This window comes from Sipha flava, unplaced genomic scaffold (genome assembly GCF_003268045.1).
Source record: "Sipha flava isolate LNK unplaced genomic scaffold, YSA_version1 175_pilon_pilon, whole genome shotgun sequence".
Taxonomy (NCBI): Eukaryota; Metazoa; Arthropoda; class Insecta; order Hemiptera; family Aphididae; genus Sipha; species Sipha flava.
Genome location: NW_020272033.1, coordinates 576,223 through 593,487, shown reverse-complemented (window position 1 = coordinate 593,487; position 17,265 = coordinate 576,223). Strand labels below are relative to the sequence as shown.

At 29.6% G+C, this 17,265-nt stretch overlaps 1 protein-coding gene across 2 annotated transcripts in view; it reads right to left on the bottom strand.

Annotated features, from left to right (window-relative positions):
- Positions 1-12,313: 12,313 nt before the first annotated feature.
- LOC112680253 (alpha-protein kinase 1-like) overlaps positions 12,314-17,265 on the bottom strand; it is a 123,170-nt gene continuing 118,218 nt past the window's right edge. The window contains exons 7-12 of one of the 2 annotated variants that reach the window (XM_025550289.1): positions 16,227-16,391; positions 15,369-15,924; positions 13,923-14,051; positions 13,795-13,848; positions 13,451-13,594; positions 12,314-13,135 (exon numbers count right to left, since the gene is read on the bottom strand). In XM_025550289.1, the coding sequence (XP_025406074.1) occupies positions 12,774-13,135; positions 13,451-13,594; positions 13,795-13,848; positions 13,923-14,051; positions 15,369-15,924; positions 16,227-16,391 (1,410 nt within the window). In that variant the 3' untranslated portion in view covers positions 12,314-12,773. The remainder of the gene's footprint in view (positions 13,136-13,450; positions 13,595-13,794; positions 13,849-13,922; positions 14,052-15,368; positions 15,925-16,226; positions 16,392-17,265) is intronic. The other variant, XM_025550291.1, reaches the window with a different exon arrangement.

The following is a 17,265-nucleotide window of genomic DNA, read 5'->3' as shown; positions in this document are numbered from 1 at the left end:
TTATTGAATAATTTTGAAAACATTTTAATTTATTAGTTTATATTGTACCTAAAAAAATTTTTTTTAATTAAATTTATCATTAACTTATGTTACCATTTTTATTTATATTAGCTACTTATTTTACTGCCATTACATAAATTGCAAGAAATAAAAATCAATATTTGAAACTAAAATCGAAATTAAAAAAAAATAATATCAATAATCAAAATTGAAATTAAAATCGAAATTTTTTATTTCGATTTTAAGTCCGGTTACAATTAAATTGTAATTATAACTCGATTATAATATAAAAGTATTTCATGCTATTAAATCGTCTTTTTAAGGATTTTTGGTATTTATCGGTCATTTTATTTAATGACTTATAAATAATTATAAATCGTACACCTTTTTAAAATTTAAAAAACACAATATTAAACGTAAAAATAAGATTAAAAAAATACTTTATTACAATTTAAAATATTTTTTCTAACAAAAATGTTTCGTGAATTTTGCATTAAAACATCTCAGGACGTTAGAACCATTAAAAGTAGTAATTTAAATAATATTCGTAAATTTTTAATAAATAACTTGGGTTATTCGCTGACAGTCAATTTTCAGTTAGCAGTTTGACCATAACTACATTTACTTACGCAACTTAACTATCCTGTTACACTATGATGCATAGTATATAATCGTGTAATTGAACGATTTGTGACAAAACTAAACTAGTGGGTCAAACTGATCAGTTGCATGTGTGAACTCGTTGTCGTATAATACTGTAGAACTCACTTATGCGATTAAAGTATAGGGACAATGCTCATAAAAAAAAAAAAAATAACGAGACTATTATATAAGCACAATTGGGGGGCTTGGGGGCTTAGCCCCGCCAACATTAAAATTAGCACCCAAATCATCATCATGATTAAAACAAAAAATATAAATTTTTCTACATAAAATAATAATTTTATAATAACATTTAAAGTTTTATAAATTATGACATTTATTAGTTCCGGTCAGTTCAGCAACATGTGAACGTTCATTCTCTGCTATGCGAAGAATAAAGACATGGCTAAAAAATTACATATTTCAAGATGTATTTTCCAATCGATCATTATTGCAAGTAGAGAAAAAAATGTTTACCCAATAAATTTCTACAGATATAATTTTTGATGAATGCGCCAAATGCGACAGTAGGTTTTTAAAAAAAAAAAAAAAAAATGTAATAATTATATTTTAAATTTATGTAATAATTGCATAGTTATTGCAAAGATAGTATATAAAATATTTTTTGCTGAAATATTATATCTTTGTTATGACAATTTATGTATAGGGCAGACGTCATTAAACGATAATGTGTTTTAAAAATGTTAGCCCCCCAAATAAAAATTTCAAATTGCGCCAAAAGACAGTTATTACTTCCCCTATCAAATTGCATCACAAACATAATTATAATAATTATAAATATAATACATTTATTTTTAAATATTAGAAGACTTTTTTTTTTTATTTACAAGAAAATAATTTAATTTTTATTATTAAAATATTTAAAAATAGGAATATTATTTCTCATTTTTACTGATTCATTTTTTTAACTATCAACAAGAAAAATACTTAGAAAAAAAAAATAAAAAATTAGTTATCTTCATTATTCATGAATTTGATAAACCTTTTTTTACAATTTTCACTTTTTTAGTACTTTTCTGAAAAAATTATTGAATTTAACAATTTTCGTAGCAATAAAAGAAATTCACAAAATTTTGAACAAGTAAAATTTTTAAAGTGTTTTTTTGCAATAATTATCGATCTTTTTAAAGTTTATACATATCCAATTAAATTTTTTTCTCTTTTGTAAATTAATGTAATAATATAGAAAAAACGAGATTGTTTTTTTAAAAACAGGATAAAAAGCGTCCGATTTGTTTTTTGTCGGCACAATTGGATATAATTATCGAAAAGGGATAATCCGGTTTTAAACGAGACTACTGTAGTGGTTACTCTATATTTTGCGCAACTGAAAATTATGAGCCTTTAGAAGAGTTTAATAAGTCGATAAATTTACCATAAAAATGCGGACGAAACGACTGACGTAAAAGCAAAACGATAAAAAAAAATGTATAGGTTTTTAAAATATTAACCCCTAGAACCACTAAATTAAATAATAAAAAAAAAACAGAAAGTATCACGGACGACCTAAGGTAGACCTGAAGACGTATATACGAGATTAGAAATATAGATTTATTATGTAGGATTGATGTAAATATTCTGAATTTAAATCACGTGCTTTCATATTATCCGTAGGATAGGATTGAACATTTTTAACAATTATATTTGTTCAAAAGCCGCGTCCAGATTGTAACATTTTAACATAAAAACAAATAACAAATAACAATAACAATAACAATTGTTTGTAACAAGTTCTACAACATCAATATTAAATTTAAAAACTCGAGTTATTAACATCTCTGAACAAATAAAAATAATAAAATTAAAATATGAGGATGTTAAAAAAAATCAATAATTCAGTAGTCTGCGTAATGATGTCTAGTGAAGATGTAGTTTTTACTGCAGCAGTATGTATAATTTTGAGCGCTTGTTCCAAGAAAAAGAAACAAAAAAGGTTAAAAGAGAATAAATCATTTTAAATATTATTTAAAAAACTCGCCGTACTGTTTGGGTTTCACATTGATAACAATTATAACAACGATTACACATTGATAAACCAAAGTTAAATTTTAAAATTTTATAAATTCCGTCCAGATAAGCTTGTAACTGAAGTTAGTAACATTTTTTTGAAATTTACCGCTAATTAATGGAAAACATTATTTCTGTTGACAACAATGTTATTAATTTCAATTTTAGTAACATTTACAAAAAATAAATAACATACGTTATTAACTCGTGTTAATAACAAATTTACAAAATCTGGACGCGGCTAAAGAGAGAACGCGCGTTCAATGCCATCATTCTATCTTTATTCAGTCATTGATGGGCGGATACTATAGGGGGGTAAGGTGCGGGGTACGCAGCGGTCTGCGACGGGCAGTAATATGTGGCCGCCCAAACTTCCACCTCCACGTCGCATTTTTGTACCGTCGCGACGCGATGCAGTCTTCACTCCGAACCCATATAGTATACACGGAAAATTTAATATTTCTTATAACTGTTTAATCGTTTAAATTTTTGAAATATTATTAGACGGCTCATCGGCACACAAAGGACTCGCGCTTAGAAAAAAAATCATGCAAATCGGTCCGATATCAAATATAACCGTCACAAAAACCGCCTCTCTTAATAATAATTATAATATAATAGGTATCGAACGTTACGCGAAAAAATTAACGCTGGAACATTTTCATTGTCCAAGCGGAAAGATCTGAACGTCGTGTAAGACGTTTTCGCATCAACAGTTAATCAATACTCGTGATTAAAATAGCAAATTATTATTTGAAAATAATTCATACACAATATTAAACATAATGTACTGACCTATGGTGAAGGTAGCGGCCGAAATGAATGTGGCAGTTCTTGTTGTTCGGTTTGGTGACAGTAAATTTCGTTGTAGCACATGTGTCAGGACGCCAGATGTACCCAGGTGTTAATTGTTCGGTTGCTTCGATGCGAATGAATCGGACGATGATGTGATAGGGTGTCCAGGGTCGAAAACAACTATATGTTTATAGACCTGATTTTTTTTTATCCCCCTATTGCTTGTAGTTGATGCTATATTGTATAAAAATATACACACATTTAGTAGTAGGAGATGTACGAGTAGAACCCGTGTATAACAAACTCGTTGGTTATTTGAAAACGATTTGTTAATAGAAATTTAATTTTTTTTAAATTTAATACACTTTCTATTGAATTTTAAAAATTTCCCATTCGCATTATATTGAATTGGATACGTTAAAATTCGCAATTCGGGGGCAAAATATTATAAAAATTATACAAATTTCTATTTAAATCTTAAAATGGCAGATTTATTAAAATTTGTCAAGGAAGCTATCGAAATTTGCCACGTCAATGAATATCAACTATTAATTTTTATTTTCCATTGCATTTTTTTTACTTTTATTAAATGTTCACAATCTCGAGTAAAAATCAATAAATAAAATATTGATTTTATTTTTATAGTTACTTACGATTGCTCTGAAAAAAAATCGTCACGCTAAGCTTGAGACCTACTGAATACAGATTTGTCTGATGTATACTGATCTTATAATATAAGATATATTATTATATTATATAGGTTCATAGTTACCTTACATAGTGTACCAATTATAAGTATATAATAACTCTTAACCACAATTCACCAATTTAAGATAATGTATTTTCTGTAAATAATTTATAATTTTAATATTAAGATCGTATTTTAGGATTTTCGTAATCATCATCACCACTTATTGATAATTATTTTAGCTACAACGTAGGTCACGTGGTTGTCACGTTGTCGGGGTTTATGTGCATTGTATATTTTATTCATGTTGCAGTATCGAGCCTGTATCTGGACCTTTTATTTCATTTTTTCGGGTGGGTTACATTCCTTTGTATACAAATATAAACGTTTCCCACAGTTAAAATGTGAATAATGTATTTTCTACATTCCTCCCATTAAACCTCTTATCGACCTTCACTATAGTAATAACACAAATCAACCCCGAACCCCTGTCGTGCGGACCGGTACGGTCATCCCACATGTGTGTGTATATTACCCATGTACATACACACACACATTAACATATATATATATATATATATATATTGTATTATGAATACAAAATCCTGTAACATTTGAGTTTTCAGAGAAACTAAAACCACTTTTATAAATATTTATGTATAACTGCCTATGCCTAAGTTAGTTTCTGTAATTGAAAAATGTTGTCCTTAACGAATAAAATATAATAATATTTTTTTTTTCTCCAAAACTGTTTTTTAAATGCATGAGATAGAATAAATAATTCATGTCAATACGTTCTTCTAGTCAAAATTCTGTCCACAAAGAATATTGAATAAGTAAAATTAGGTTGAATTAAATGTTTCCAGTTGCTAGGGAAAAACATTTTATAGATCGTCACTAATATAACATTGCCAAGACCAGCAGCGCCGAACACGTACTCTGTACATTCCGTAGTTTAATTGAAGTGCCTAAAAAAATTGGAATGTTAGTAAAATGAAAATGATCATTAAAAAATTAAAATTACAATTTTTATATAATACTTGATAAGTATTTTATATTTAAAATAGTAAACGTATATTAAATAATTAAATATTATATAACATCTTTAATAATTCAAAATGTTTAAAAAAATTTTTTGATGTCTGAATGGGTGGTAAATTTGAAGAGGGGGTGGGTAAATCTAATTATTTGAACTGTCAGTTTCAATATTCGACGCTACTGACTCATTTTGTAGAAAACAAAACAATTTTAGTGTCATATCTGTTATTTTCAATTATTATTTTTATAACATATATTATTTTTCGTGGAATTATTATTACTTACCGTACTATCTATTGTTCTAATATTCTAAAATTGTTACCCGTTTATTAATAAATAAATAAATAATACCATAAATGATTTAATTAACTTTTAACCAAAAATCTTTATAAATAGGTGTAGGCATAAAAAATAAATAATAAGAAAACTACAATAGCAAATATTCATATATTTCTGGGTTTTTAAATCTGGGTTAAGTTTTAGATTCCAAATGAAATAAAGAATATATTGGTTTTACCATGATGTGATATTTTTTATTTTTGTGTACTCGATTTTGATCAGAATTATTCCGATTAACACCAAATAAAAATTATAAGATAGGGAATAGGTTCTAGTTTGTACTTTTGGGTGTCATTTTTTTCATTTCTATACAGTATTCTGAATATTTGAGTAAAATGAAGAAAACAAATAAGTTTCAATCGATATTCGAACCCTTACTACTAAAATCATCTATTATTTTGTAGGGGACTGTGCAAACGATTTCAACCAGAGGAATTGATCTCTCATCATGCTCTAATCATAATCATTGAAAATTTTCGATAGGAAATATTGTTTGATTGATACTTTGAAAGGATTTAGTGACTATCATGGAATTCAATAAAATTAGTTAATAACACTAAATTATTATTTTTATTTGTTAAAAAAAATCCTTTAAAAATGTTTAATGAGTTAACTAAAAACAGGTATATTGTGATAACTAATAACCAAAAATTATTATAACCATTTAATTTAATTTTGATATCGAATTCAGTAAATATCTCATTGTAGATTTTTGATTAATAAGCAATAATAATCATAAGTAAATTATAAACAATATTTTCCTCCTAAATATGTATTCTTTATTTACCTTGTCATTGTTAAATGCCATTTTTAATTTTTATTTTATATTATTGAATTACCATCTGTTAAATAAAAAATATTGATTAAATAAGCTTTTGATATAAATGTGTATACGTGAAATACGTACCTACATAAGTAATGATATGACTGAACGCGATAATTAAGATTAACTAATAAATTAAACGTGATCGATGATAGTGTCGGTTCCAAGTCGGGCCAGGTAAGGCCATGATTTTTTTGAAAATTCTTGGTCCTATCACTGGCCTAAATTGTATACATTTATTCATTTTCACTAACATTGGTTTAATCAATGTAATTCAGGAACTCAGGTATAAATCTTTCGTGGACAGTTTTTGTTTGAGATCATCAGATGGTTAAAATTTTCGCAATATTATAATTTTCACCGGACTAACGTTTACTTATGGTCGGTTAGTTTCTGGAATCCGTATCATACGAGGTTCGCCGTCTACATAATTATAAAATAGAAATAAAATAAAAAAATAAAATACCTTTTTTTAAATATTATATTTAAAATATTAAAATAGAATAAAAAAACCTAGAGAACATAGAATTAAAAAAAATTCTAACCGTAAATTAAACCGTAATAATAAAATTTCCAACGGCACGAAGTGTTCCCATGCTTGACTTCAGTGATTGGATAAGAATTGGTGTATTTAACATGATTTGGTCGTTGGTAATTCTCTATGTTATTTATTATGGAATATTATAATAAGATATATGCCTTAACCAATAAAAATAACAGTAGTGATTTGATAAAATTTAAAAATAGAAAATATGTAATAAAACTAAGCAAAAGATTATCTTTGGTGGAAAATTACATTTCCGATACATCAACAGCTTTATTTTATACAACAAATATTATAAAACAAGAAAGTAAAATAGATAATATTAATTATAATAAATTATAATAACTAATTTTTTTCTACGTATATAATTTATTTTCATTATCTATCTGTACAAACACCATTGTAAAATAAAAACATTACAACAGTATAAATAATTGTTAGTCAATAGTATTATAATTTTGACTAAAAATTATAATAATGAAATTTACCTTTTACACCAATGACATCATGTATCCTTTTTAGCGCTGAACTAAATATTTGGTTTCGAATCAGTTTCTGATTTACTCAAATGTGTATGTCAATACATAGTTAAAAATAATACTTAGATACCATTTATAACTGTTCTAAATAAAATTTATGCATATAAGAGTATATTTGATGATATAGGTAGATACGATCAAACCGTAACACGTTTGAGTATAGTCGACCCTAAATGCAACACGTTTGGGTACAAATGAACACACCATTTGGGTACACTATGTATCTAGACAAATAACACATTTGGGAACATATTGATAAAAATTTGGACGCGATTTATTGACAATTATTGATTTGGCAACGTCATATTTTAATTGTATTTTTATTTTTTATGAATTTACTAAATTTATAATTGTTTATCGCAACGCACTTTTTCCCATGTTTGGTCTCAAAAACATCGGAAACGTCTACGTCCATAATATTCAGGACCGGCCCAAGCAAAAATAGTGCACTAAGCGAAATTAAATTTTGCCGCCTTAAAAAAAAAAAAAATTGAGATCTCATTTTAACTTATTTAAAAGCCTCTCCCCGTATTTTTTATGTGACATATCTACATAAAAAATATTTAAATTTTTTTCTTTATATATGTACAGAGACTTAAAAATTATTTCTATAATTATCACTCAAAACACATCATTATTGCTATGGCGACTATCGGAAATCACGGAAGTAATTGTGTGGTTATTTATATTTTTGGAATAATTGAAATCGCCCAGCATAGATCTTTATATAAAGTAATATAATAACTTTGGGTATATCTCGTTTTCGCCAAAAATCCGGTATCCTGATTTACGCATAGCCCTATTTCGCCAGAAACGAAAATGGTATGATTTTCGTTTCCGCCAAAATGTATTTTTGTGAAAAGACGTTTGGGAACCATTTAAAATTGTTACATATTCTTTCATTATACATTTTAATACAAGTAGATAACAATGATATATTAGTCAAATATAGGCACAATTATATTAGAGTTTTTAAAATATTACATAATTTCATATTATAATATGTCCATTCTATTTAACTATTTATAAAGTATAAAACAAGTATAGGTTAAATATTGTCTCGGTAGAGTTTTGAATAAACACATATCGTCATTTTTAAATATTTAAAAATGTCACAAAAAATATAAATTATAATACAAGTATATGTCAAGTTTAAAAAAATTTCATTCGTTAGTATAGATCAGATTTTAAAAAATGTTATAATTAAAGGAAACAGTTTTGACAAAAGTGTACCTATTAATTTCATTGGAATTTTTTTTATACTATTTTGAGCACCGTTAATTTTGATATATTTATATATATGTATCTTGTATAAACCATTAATATGTCCGGGGGTGCCAAATTATATTTATAATTTTAATTTATTTGAAATGTGCAATTGCCCTTGTACTTGGTAATAGTCGTTATGATTACGTTTGAGATGCAGCTGTCCATCTTTAAAAAAAAATTAAACTTCACTGGTTAGTCTAGATGTCGTATGAAATTAGTGACAGAGTAGACTAATATTCTATTTTGCGTTATCGTAACATAAATCTACTTATAACCATAGTATATTTTATATTTCACAATTACAATACATTATCATTTTTATTTCTGTAGTCGTTAGCTCTAATTGATTTATAATCGTTCAGAATACGGGTATTGGCTACTAAGATTCTTAAAAATGTTCCAACGCATGCACAAGTCAATGGACACGAAGAAAATATTTTTGCTCCGGTTGTAGGGCAGAAATTTGATGCAAACCGTACCGAAAAAGAAATAGAAATTCACCTAGTATCGATTGACTTGTATTAATTTTGAAAATGATTGAATTCGTTAGTCTATTTTCTAGGTTTGCTCAGAAATAGATTTACGATTTTATTTTTAGTTAATATAATATGATACATAGTACGTTTATATTTTTCTCAAAATAAACGTATACTTGACTTAGTTGTAGATAGCGACAAAATGAAAAATATAAGATTCCACTTTCGAGCAAACTTAGAAAAGAGGAAGACAAACCAAAATTATTTTTCAAAATTTAAATTGAGCTACTGGAAGTATGTTTAATTTACTTTCGCTTATTAAGTTAAATGTATGAAAAAAAAAAAGTGGTCGCTCCAGCCCCCTTAAGAAAAAAATAATTCTTAACTATAAAATAATTGTTTAAAATTATTTTAACAAACCCCTTACAAAAATACTTTTTTATAAGCACGTCTGTACTTTTGGTTATCTAACTTCACACTGTGTGCAGTTCATGTTCATAAAATATGTGAATCCATCAACAAATTTATATTCTTGTAACCGTATGGTTACACGTATTTTAACTTTATTTTTACCTTGTATCTTTTAACCGACAAAAATTAATCGAACCAATAATTGCAGAAACGTCACGAATTAAATATCTTATGAAATTTAGATATTAGTAAAAATGTATACTAGTCATGTGTTTCTATGTGTTTAATATATGGTAAAAACGCTGGTTATTGTTATTGATTTATCTGATAAAAAAAAGAATATTTAAAGAAAGACATTTTTACATTCAACGCACAGAAACACATGACTAGAATACGTTTTTACTAATATTTCAATTTCATAAAATATGTGACATTTCTGCAATCATCGATTAAATTAATGTCTCATTCACTACATAAATGATCCAAAAATTCAATGACATCGTTTTGTGAGACATTTTTTTAATACAGCTTGTCAAGGCCGTAACTGGGGGGGGGGGTCCAAGGTTTCGGACCCCCCCCCCGAAATTTTCAAAAGTAGAAACATTTTAGTGATGAATATAGTTTATTAGCTATAAATTGTATTAAATAATAATGTTAGACACTCTTGAAATTTTTTTCCAGTAACGGCCTTACTTCACGTTGCAAATCTTTTATATATATTACATACGAGGCTTTTAAGCGCATTGCTGTTAACTGCCAATGGGTTTTATATTACCTTAATATTTTTCATTACTGAATTTTTATTTTACGGTAATTTTATAATTTCCTTTGTTTATAATATTATTATTATTCAACCCCAATATTATATAACTTATAAGAGAAAAATGATATTAATCATTAATCATTATTCTATTGGTGCTGTAAATTTACAGTAATAAATATCCAATAATTGTAACCAGTAGAGTTAATTGCTGTATTTCAAACACTAATGTTTTGTTTTTTCACATACATACTAATTTAAATTTTTTCCAGTTTATGTGTTGATTTAATGAAAAAGCAAAAATGATTAATAATATTTTTACTATATTTCATTCAATTTGTATGCTTTTTTTTTAACACTTTGACAAAGAATAAAGAATATTATATATAATATGTTTTATAATAATAATTCAGACAATGAAAGAAACAAAATAAATAACTACCTATCTAATGTATACACACACTAGTACAACACACAGGATTATAAAATACCTTAAATTGATAAATGTATTAAATATATATTATAAATTATTATTGTACAAAAAACGATGACACCATTTAGCTAATTAAAAGGAAATTTGGCAACGGAGTATTGTTTTTTTCAACAAAATCTATTGCGTTGGCGATTGATAAAATATTGATCAATTTTTTTTTTTTTTTTACAGGTTTATCTTTATACAATATAACAACAATCTGTCTAAGTAATTGCTCGTTAAAATTAAAAAAAAAAAAAAACATATTTACAAATAATAAAAATAATAATAATAAAAAGTTAAACAGACTTTTTTTCTTGTAATACATTAAAACATCGATTCACATTCAAATATTATGATTTGATAATAATCATAATACTATAGTTTATATAACAATATTATGTAAAGAAAATAAAAAGTAAATCTATTCATTATGTATGTACGCATATGAAAAAAAATAAAATAATAATAATAAAACAAAAAACAAATATTTGTTGGAGAGGAGTTGAGGAGACGAAATAGAGAGAACAAAATTAAAATTGAAGTTATAAAAAATATCAGGCATTGTACCATGATGATGGAAACTGGCGTTTGAGATGGGTTGGGAGAGGATTAGCGAAATTGACTTCAATAAATCTACTTATTTACTACATTATCTACCTTAATATCTAATTATTTACATTATTACGTACAACTGAATTATAATATATGTTTGAAGAAAATTTAGTTTTGTCTCTATAAATGCTAGTCTCCTTATATACGTTATAAATATTTAATAAAATTATTATACAATATGTACAAAATATGCATAAAAAAAAAAAAATAATAAAAAAAAATAAAATAAAATAAAATACAGTAGACTAATAAAAATTTCTTACCATCACGATAAAATAATAATAAAACAGAGATCATAAAGCCGACGGCGGCGTTTGTACGACTATGTATCAATAACTATATATATGTACAGGCAATTAAGTATCTTCTCGTTCGAAGAAAATAATAATAATGGTTACACAAATTTTAATAATATTATATTATTTACTATTTTGTCAATCGATCACTGCGATGTAACTCGCCGCCGTTACGGCAAAACATAAGAAATTACAAAATCTCGCATATATACTATATAAAATATGTACATGACGCACGCGCTTGTGTGTGAATGTGGTGCGTGTGTGTGTACAATTTTTAAAATTGTATTATCACAAAAGATTTATTATTTACACATAAAATATATTATTAATAAATTAGCAACCGTTAAAATAACGTTCGTATTTAAAATTTTACTTTGCCAGTTCAATATTATATTAGGTCTATAGAAAATTAACGGAGACATGAATAAAATGCTTAACGGAACGTTGTCTCCTACAAAAATTATTATTAACAATTTACACTAAAAATATTATATTTATTATAACCACTAAAATACAATATTGTTATAAACGCGCGATATTATTTTTTTCTTTTTCGTTTTACTAATAATTACAGATTATATAATATAATAATTTATACATTTTTCTACACGTACGATCATTACTGTAATAAAATAGTAATTTATACTACACATTTACGTTTGGTTAATATTGGTCAACGACTACCAATATACACTATGCGTATACACACGTATCGAAAGTATATAGTATATTATGTACAGTACTGTAATATATACACATACACGTTATAATGCATATATCAGTAGTCGAGTGTACTGGCCTTTTATACTGGTTAATAAAGCGGTGTCGGAACGTAGGCGGAGATAACAAAGAAAAAAAGGATCAACAACGATATGAGTTGACGCTACTCACTCAAAGACACACGCACACGCACACACACATAATATAATATGACATTCTGAATGACGGCGGAAGAAGTGGCATCGACCGGTTAACAGTATCTGCATAGTAGACGTAAGACGAGGAGAAAGGACGAACATTTTATGTAGTATACACCTAGTCCTCGTCGTGACTGTCGCCACCGAAGGACGGAGAATTGGTCGGCGAGTACATAATATCCGGTGATATTGACCCGTCGGGCTGATACCCGAAACTGGTGCCGGCCACGGTGGGCCCGGAACCCGAAGGGCCTGAACCTTCACCTCCGTAAAAAATCTGACGCATCTCGGTCCGGCGCTGCCTCATCAGCGTTTTGTACTCGGATATCCTCACTTTCTTGCCGTTCATCATACATGTCCGCTTCGGCCTGGGTCGGTATCTGTAGTCCGGGTGCTTTTCCATGTGCAACTTGGACAACCGCGACTGTTCCTCGTAGTACGGCTGTTTGTCAGCGTTTGTCATCGCCTTCCATCTGGCACCTGAAAACCACACCGTTTTAATAAATATTTTAACGTATATTATGAGTTTAAGCAATAGCGTGACATCATTTGTAAAAGTGCATTTGGGCTCAATAGTAATGCCTAAAATGGTAAAAACAGGTGGGGAACTCTAATTCGTTTACAATTTCTAGGAATTAAAAAAAAATGTATATTGTCTAAAACATTGGAAATAATAATTATAATTTTAAGCGCTTGAAGTGTATTTAAAAAAAAGTGGGGCTGATATTTAGGTTCTCTCAAACTCAGGTACAAATACTATTAAATCTGTTATGTACACGTTTAAAGGTTACCTACCTAATATTTTTGAAATGTTCGAATTGTGCATATCAGGGCAAGCTTTCAAAATCTTTCGTCTTTCATCTTTAGCCCAAACCATGAATGCATTCATGGGTCTCTTTATGTGCTCGCCATCTTTCTTTTGTTGTCGTATCATACGACCTGCAGAAAAAAACACAACATTGTTAAACATCATTAGCTTTATTAACATCGTTAATAAAATTTTGGAAAAATGGTTGCACTCGTAAAATATACAGATTATTAATGAAAATCGCTTGCGATCCCATCATTTTTGTAATGCAACTTTCTACGATATTTCTGTATAGTCTAGGTAGAATGAAAATTACTGATTTTACACTCACTTCTATCGCTAGTATCATCGGCGAGTTTAAAGTTTGGATCGCCGGATCCCCAGGCTATAGGAAATTAACAAAAAAATAATCAAATCCCATATCAATAGGCAACAATATTTTATAGTTATCGCGCTTACCTAAATCCATGTTTTCGGAAAGTTCTTCTCTATGGAGATGCAGTTGCTGATGCTGTGTATACAGTTGGAGCCCTGGATAAGGCGACATCTTGTCGCCGTCCTTGCCGGGCGATAAGCTAAGTCTTTTACCTGTAAAAACAACATTACATCGTGATAACAATAATATTTGGCTACGTGATGAGTTTATCGGGGATAAATATAGCATTATCATTATTGTTATTATAATATGTTTTTTAATCGAACGCATAAACTTTGATCTCCTTATTCGTCTACATTCTATATTATATTATTTTTACACGTGGTTTTCTTTTCAATTAGATCGCGACCGACGAACGGTTTAGATAGCAAGAAGGTTCAAAGTGCAGTAAAAATATTATTTGTCCATTATTATTTTAATTCCAATGAGACTATTATATTTTTCATTTTTGCCAATTCATATGTATTTTACTATGAAATATATTTTAGTGTTTTTTTAAATTTAATATTAACACACAGTTATTGTTTAAATCGATCACATAATTGAAAATAATAAATATATATAATATAAACAGTGAAATGGGTATTATGTATTTGTACAATTACACAAGCACAAGTATCATTACAGTTTTTTTAAGACAGACGAAAAAATAAAAGCGGTTATTAATTAATTACAAAATTAAATATATTTTAATAATAAGGTGATTTATCGCTTGACCTCTTACGTGTACATCGATAAGATCCATTCAAGAGACCCAAACATTGAAGTCTGACCCTATAGCAAGTCGTCAGGCGACACCACTTAGATGCCGTTAAACGAGTTATTGAAAGAAAAAACACGCGGGTATTCTTCTCTTTTACATTCATGTTGTGTTTACAAAATATTAATGGAAGAAAAATATAAAAAAAACCCTACAGGTTAAAACAATATTGTGTTTAATCTGAAACAGAATACAATAATAAATTATATTCTCATCAGACTCGTTTTCAAATTATCGAACAACGCAGATGTGCGCAGATAACACAAGAAAATAATTATTGCATTGAACCGTGAAGCGCCGAGGTAGGTTCGATAAAGCGAATAATAAGTCATTAACGGTTTACCGGATTTCCAATAAACCGATTTCCAAGGCTCACACGAAAATAATTTATACTGTTTGAATTTTCGCGACTGCAATTTTCGTTGACTCATATAGGATTAATGGCACACATCGGTTCTAAAAGAAATGAGTTATATTTTTTTTTTTAATAAATCTAACTATATTATAAATTATTACAACCGGACAGCTACAGCATAAAAGTGTATTACATACTCAACATTATTATACGATTTTCAAGCAGTGATTTTAAAGTATAACATATATACATATAAACATTATACATATTTTAAGTACCAAAATAAATGTTGAAGATGGTTTGAATATTAATATTATAAGGTATTATAATAAACGGAAATAAAAAAAAACTCACCGGCCGACGAGTTGTGCAGTGGTGGCGGAATGCCGGCGTAGGGCATGAATCCTCTAGGCACCGGTATAGGTGGAGGCAAGAGTTTCGGCGTGGCCGCGGCCGGTGGACTGACTAGTCCCTGGCCCGAACCGGACCGCCTGTTGGTCGTGCTCAGCGTGGTGGCCGGCGGGGACGAGGACGAGTTCCAGCTGACGGTGACGTCACCCAGAGTCCTCTTCTTGAACACGGATTGTTGCATTTGGAAGTGGTGCTGTTGCTGCTGCTGCTGTTGCTGCTGGAGGTGCTGCTGCTGTTGCTGCTGTTGTTGGTGATGCTGTGGCGTCGTCGACGGCGGCGGCGGCTGTGGTTGAGGCGTGGGCGACTTGCGTTTGGTCAGGTTCAGTGGCGCATCCGGGTCGGCCGCCGATGATTGTTGCTGCTGCTGCTGCTGCTGCTGCTGCTGTGCCTGGGGCGATGGCGTGTGTTGCATTCGCTGCAGTTGCTCCTGTTGCAGTTGCATTGGACACAGACTAGCCGACGACACGGATGGCGGTCTGCCGTTGTTCGACCATCCGACCTGCGAGATGAGCAAAAACCAAACAATGAACATACATTCGAATTCGATAAGAGAAACCGTAGGAATATTATTTTCGTAAACATAATTTTTAGAAAACAGCAACGCGATTCCTAATAACAGAGAAGACGGCCGAGGAAACGTTAGGTGAAAGACGGAATGAATACATCGAGGTCTCATAATCAATTTTCACGCGGGTATAACGTCGTATAATACAGACGTCCAGATGCGTACATTTACACAATCCAAAAATTGATAACCAAGCCGAGAGTAAAATATGTTTGTAAAAAACATCGGGTACTTACGTTAACGTTGGTTGTCGTCGCCGTCGTGGTTGAAGGCTGCTGCTGTTGACCGGCCAACGTAGATGCGTTGGAGCAATTTGACAAATTGCGCAGTTGATCCAACAACGGTAGAAAGAACATCGACTGAGGATTCGGTAAGCTCGGTAATCCTTTTAGGTGTCCGAACTGAAATCGTGAAAAAAGAAAATTAAAAAAATAATATCACGGAACGGTATATTTATAATGATAACAATATATTAATAGTAGTGATATATATATATATATGTATGTTATATATTGAAATGGATACGACGAAATATTGTGCGACTTGCTTACCATGACAAAGCCAACAGTGACTACGACAACGATGAACAACGGCCACTTAAAAATCGCGTATATTTGATTAATGAATGTTTATAGATGAGCGGACGATTCTGAGTAAAACATAAACTAATATATGTGAGTGTGTCACATGTATCTGAGCCAAGTATATAAATTCTGCACACGACTGTCAAGGGACGGCGGTTTTTTTTTCTTTCGTGTCTCGTTTATACACTCCCCCACGTGACAGTTTTATTGTTATACGTCGTTTTTTTTTAGTTTTAATTATCCGAATAGTCAAAATCTTTTTTTTCATCTCGATCGCAACAGCGAAGCGGTGTTCCACCGCCTCAGTATTCACACATCCTGCTCCCCCTCTACTCCTCAGTCCTCATCACCACGTTAATTCTCATTTCAAACGAAAACCATTTCTGTGAGGAATCCAACGCATCAAGTACAATATCGTTACGCATATGTGCTAATTTATTTATTAATATCGTCGTGTTCCGGTTTCCGGTGCAATTTAAACATGTGTTTTCGTCACGCAATTCTTACTCCACGGTGAATCATAAGCATGTCTAGTTCGATTCGCAAATCGTATTTTCGTCCGAATGGCGCATAGGTATGTGTATATAAATTTAATACGATATCGGTAGGTTCTACAGGGACGATACTAAAAAAAAAATCCATACACTCGCACACATGGAGACTCTTTTTAAACGCACATCATAGCGGTTTT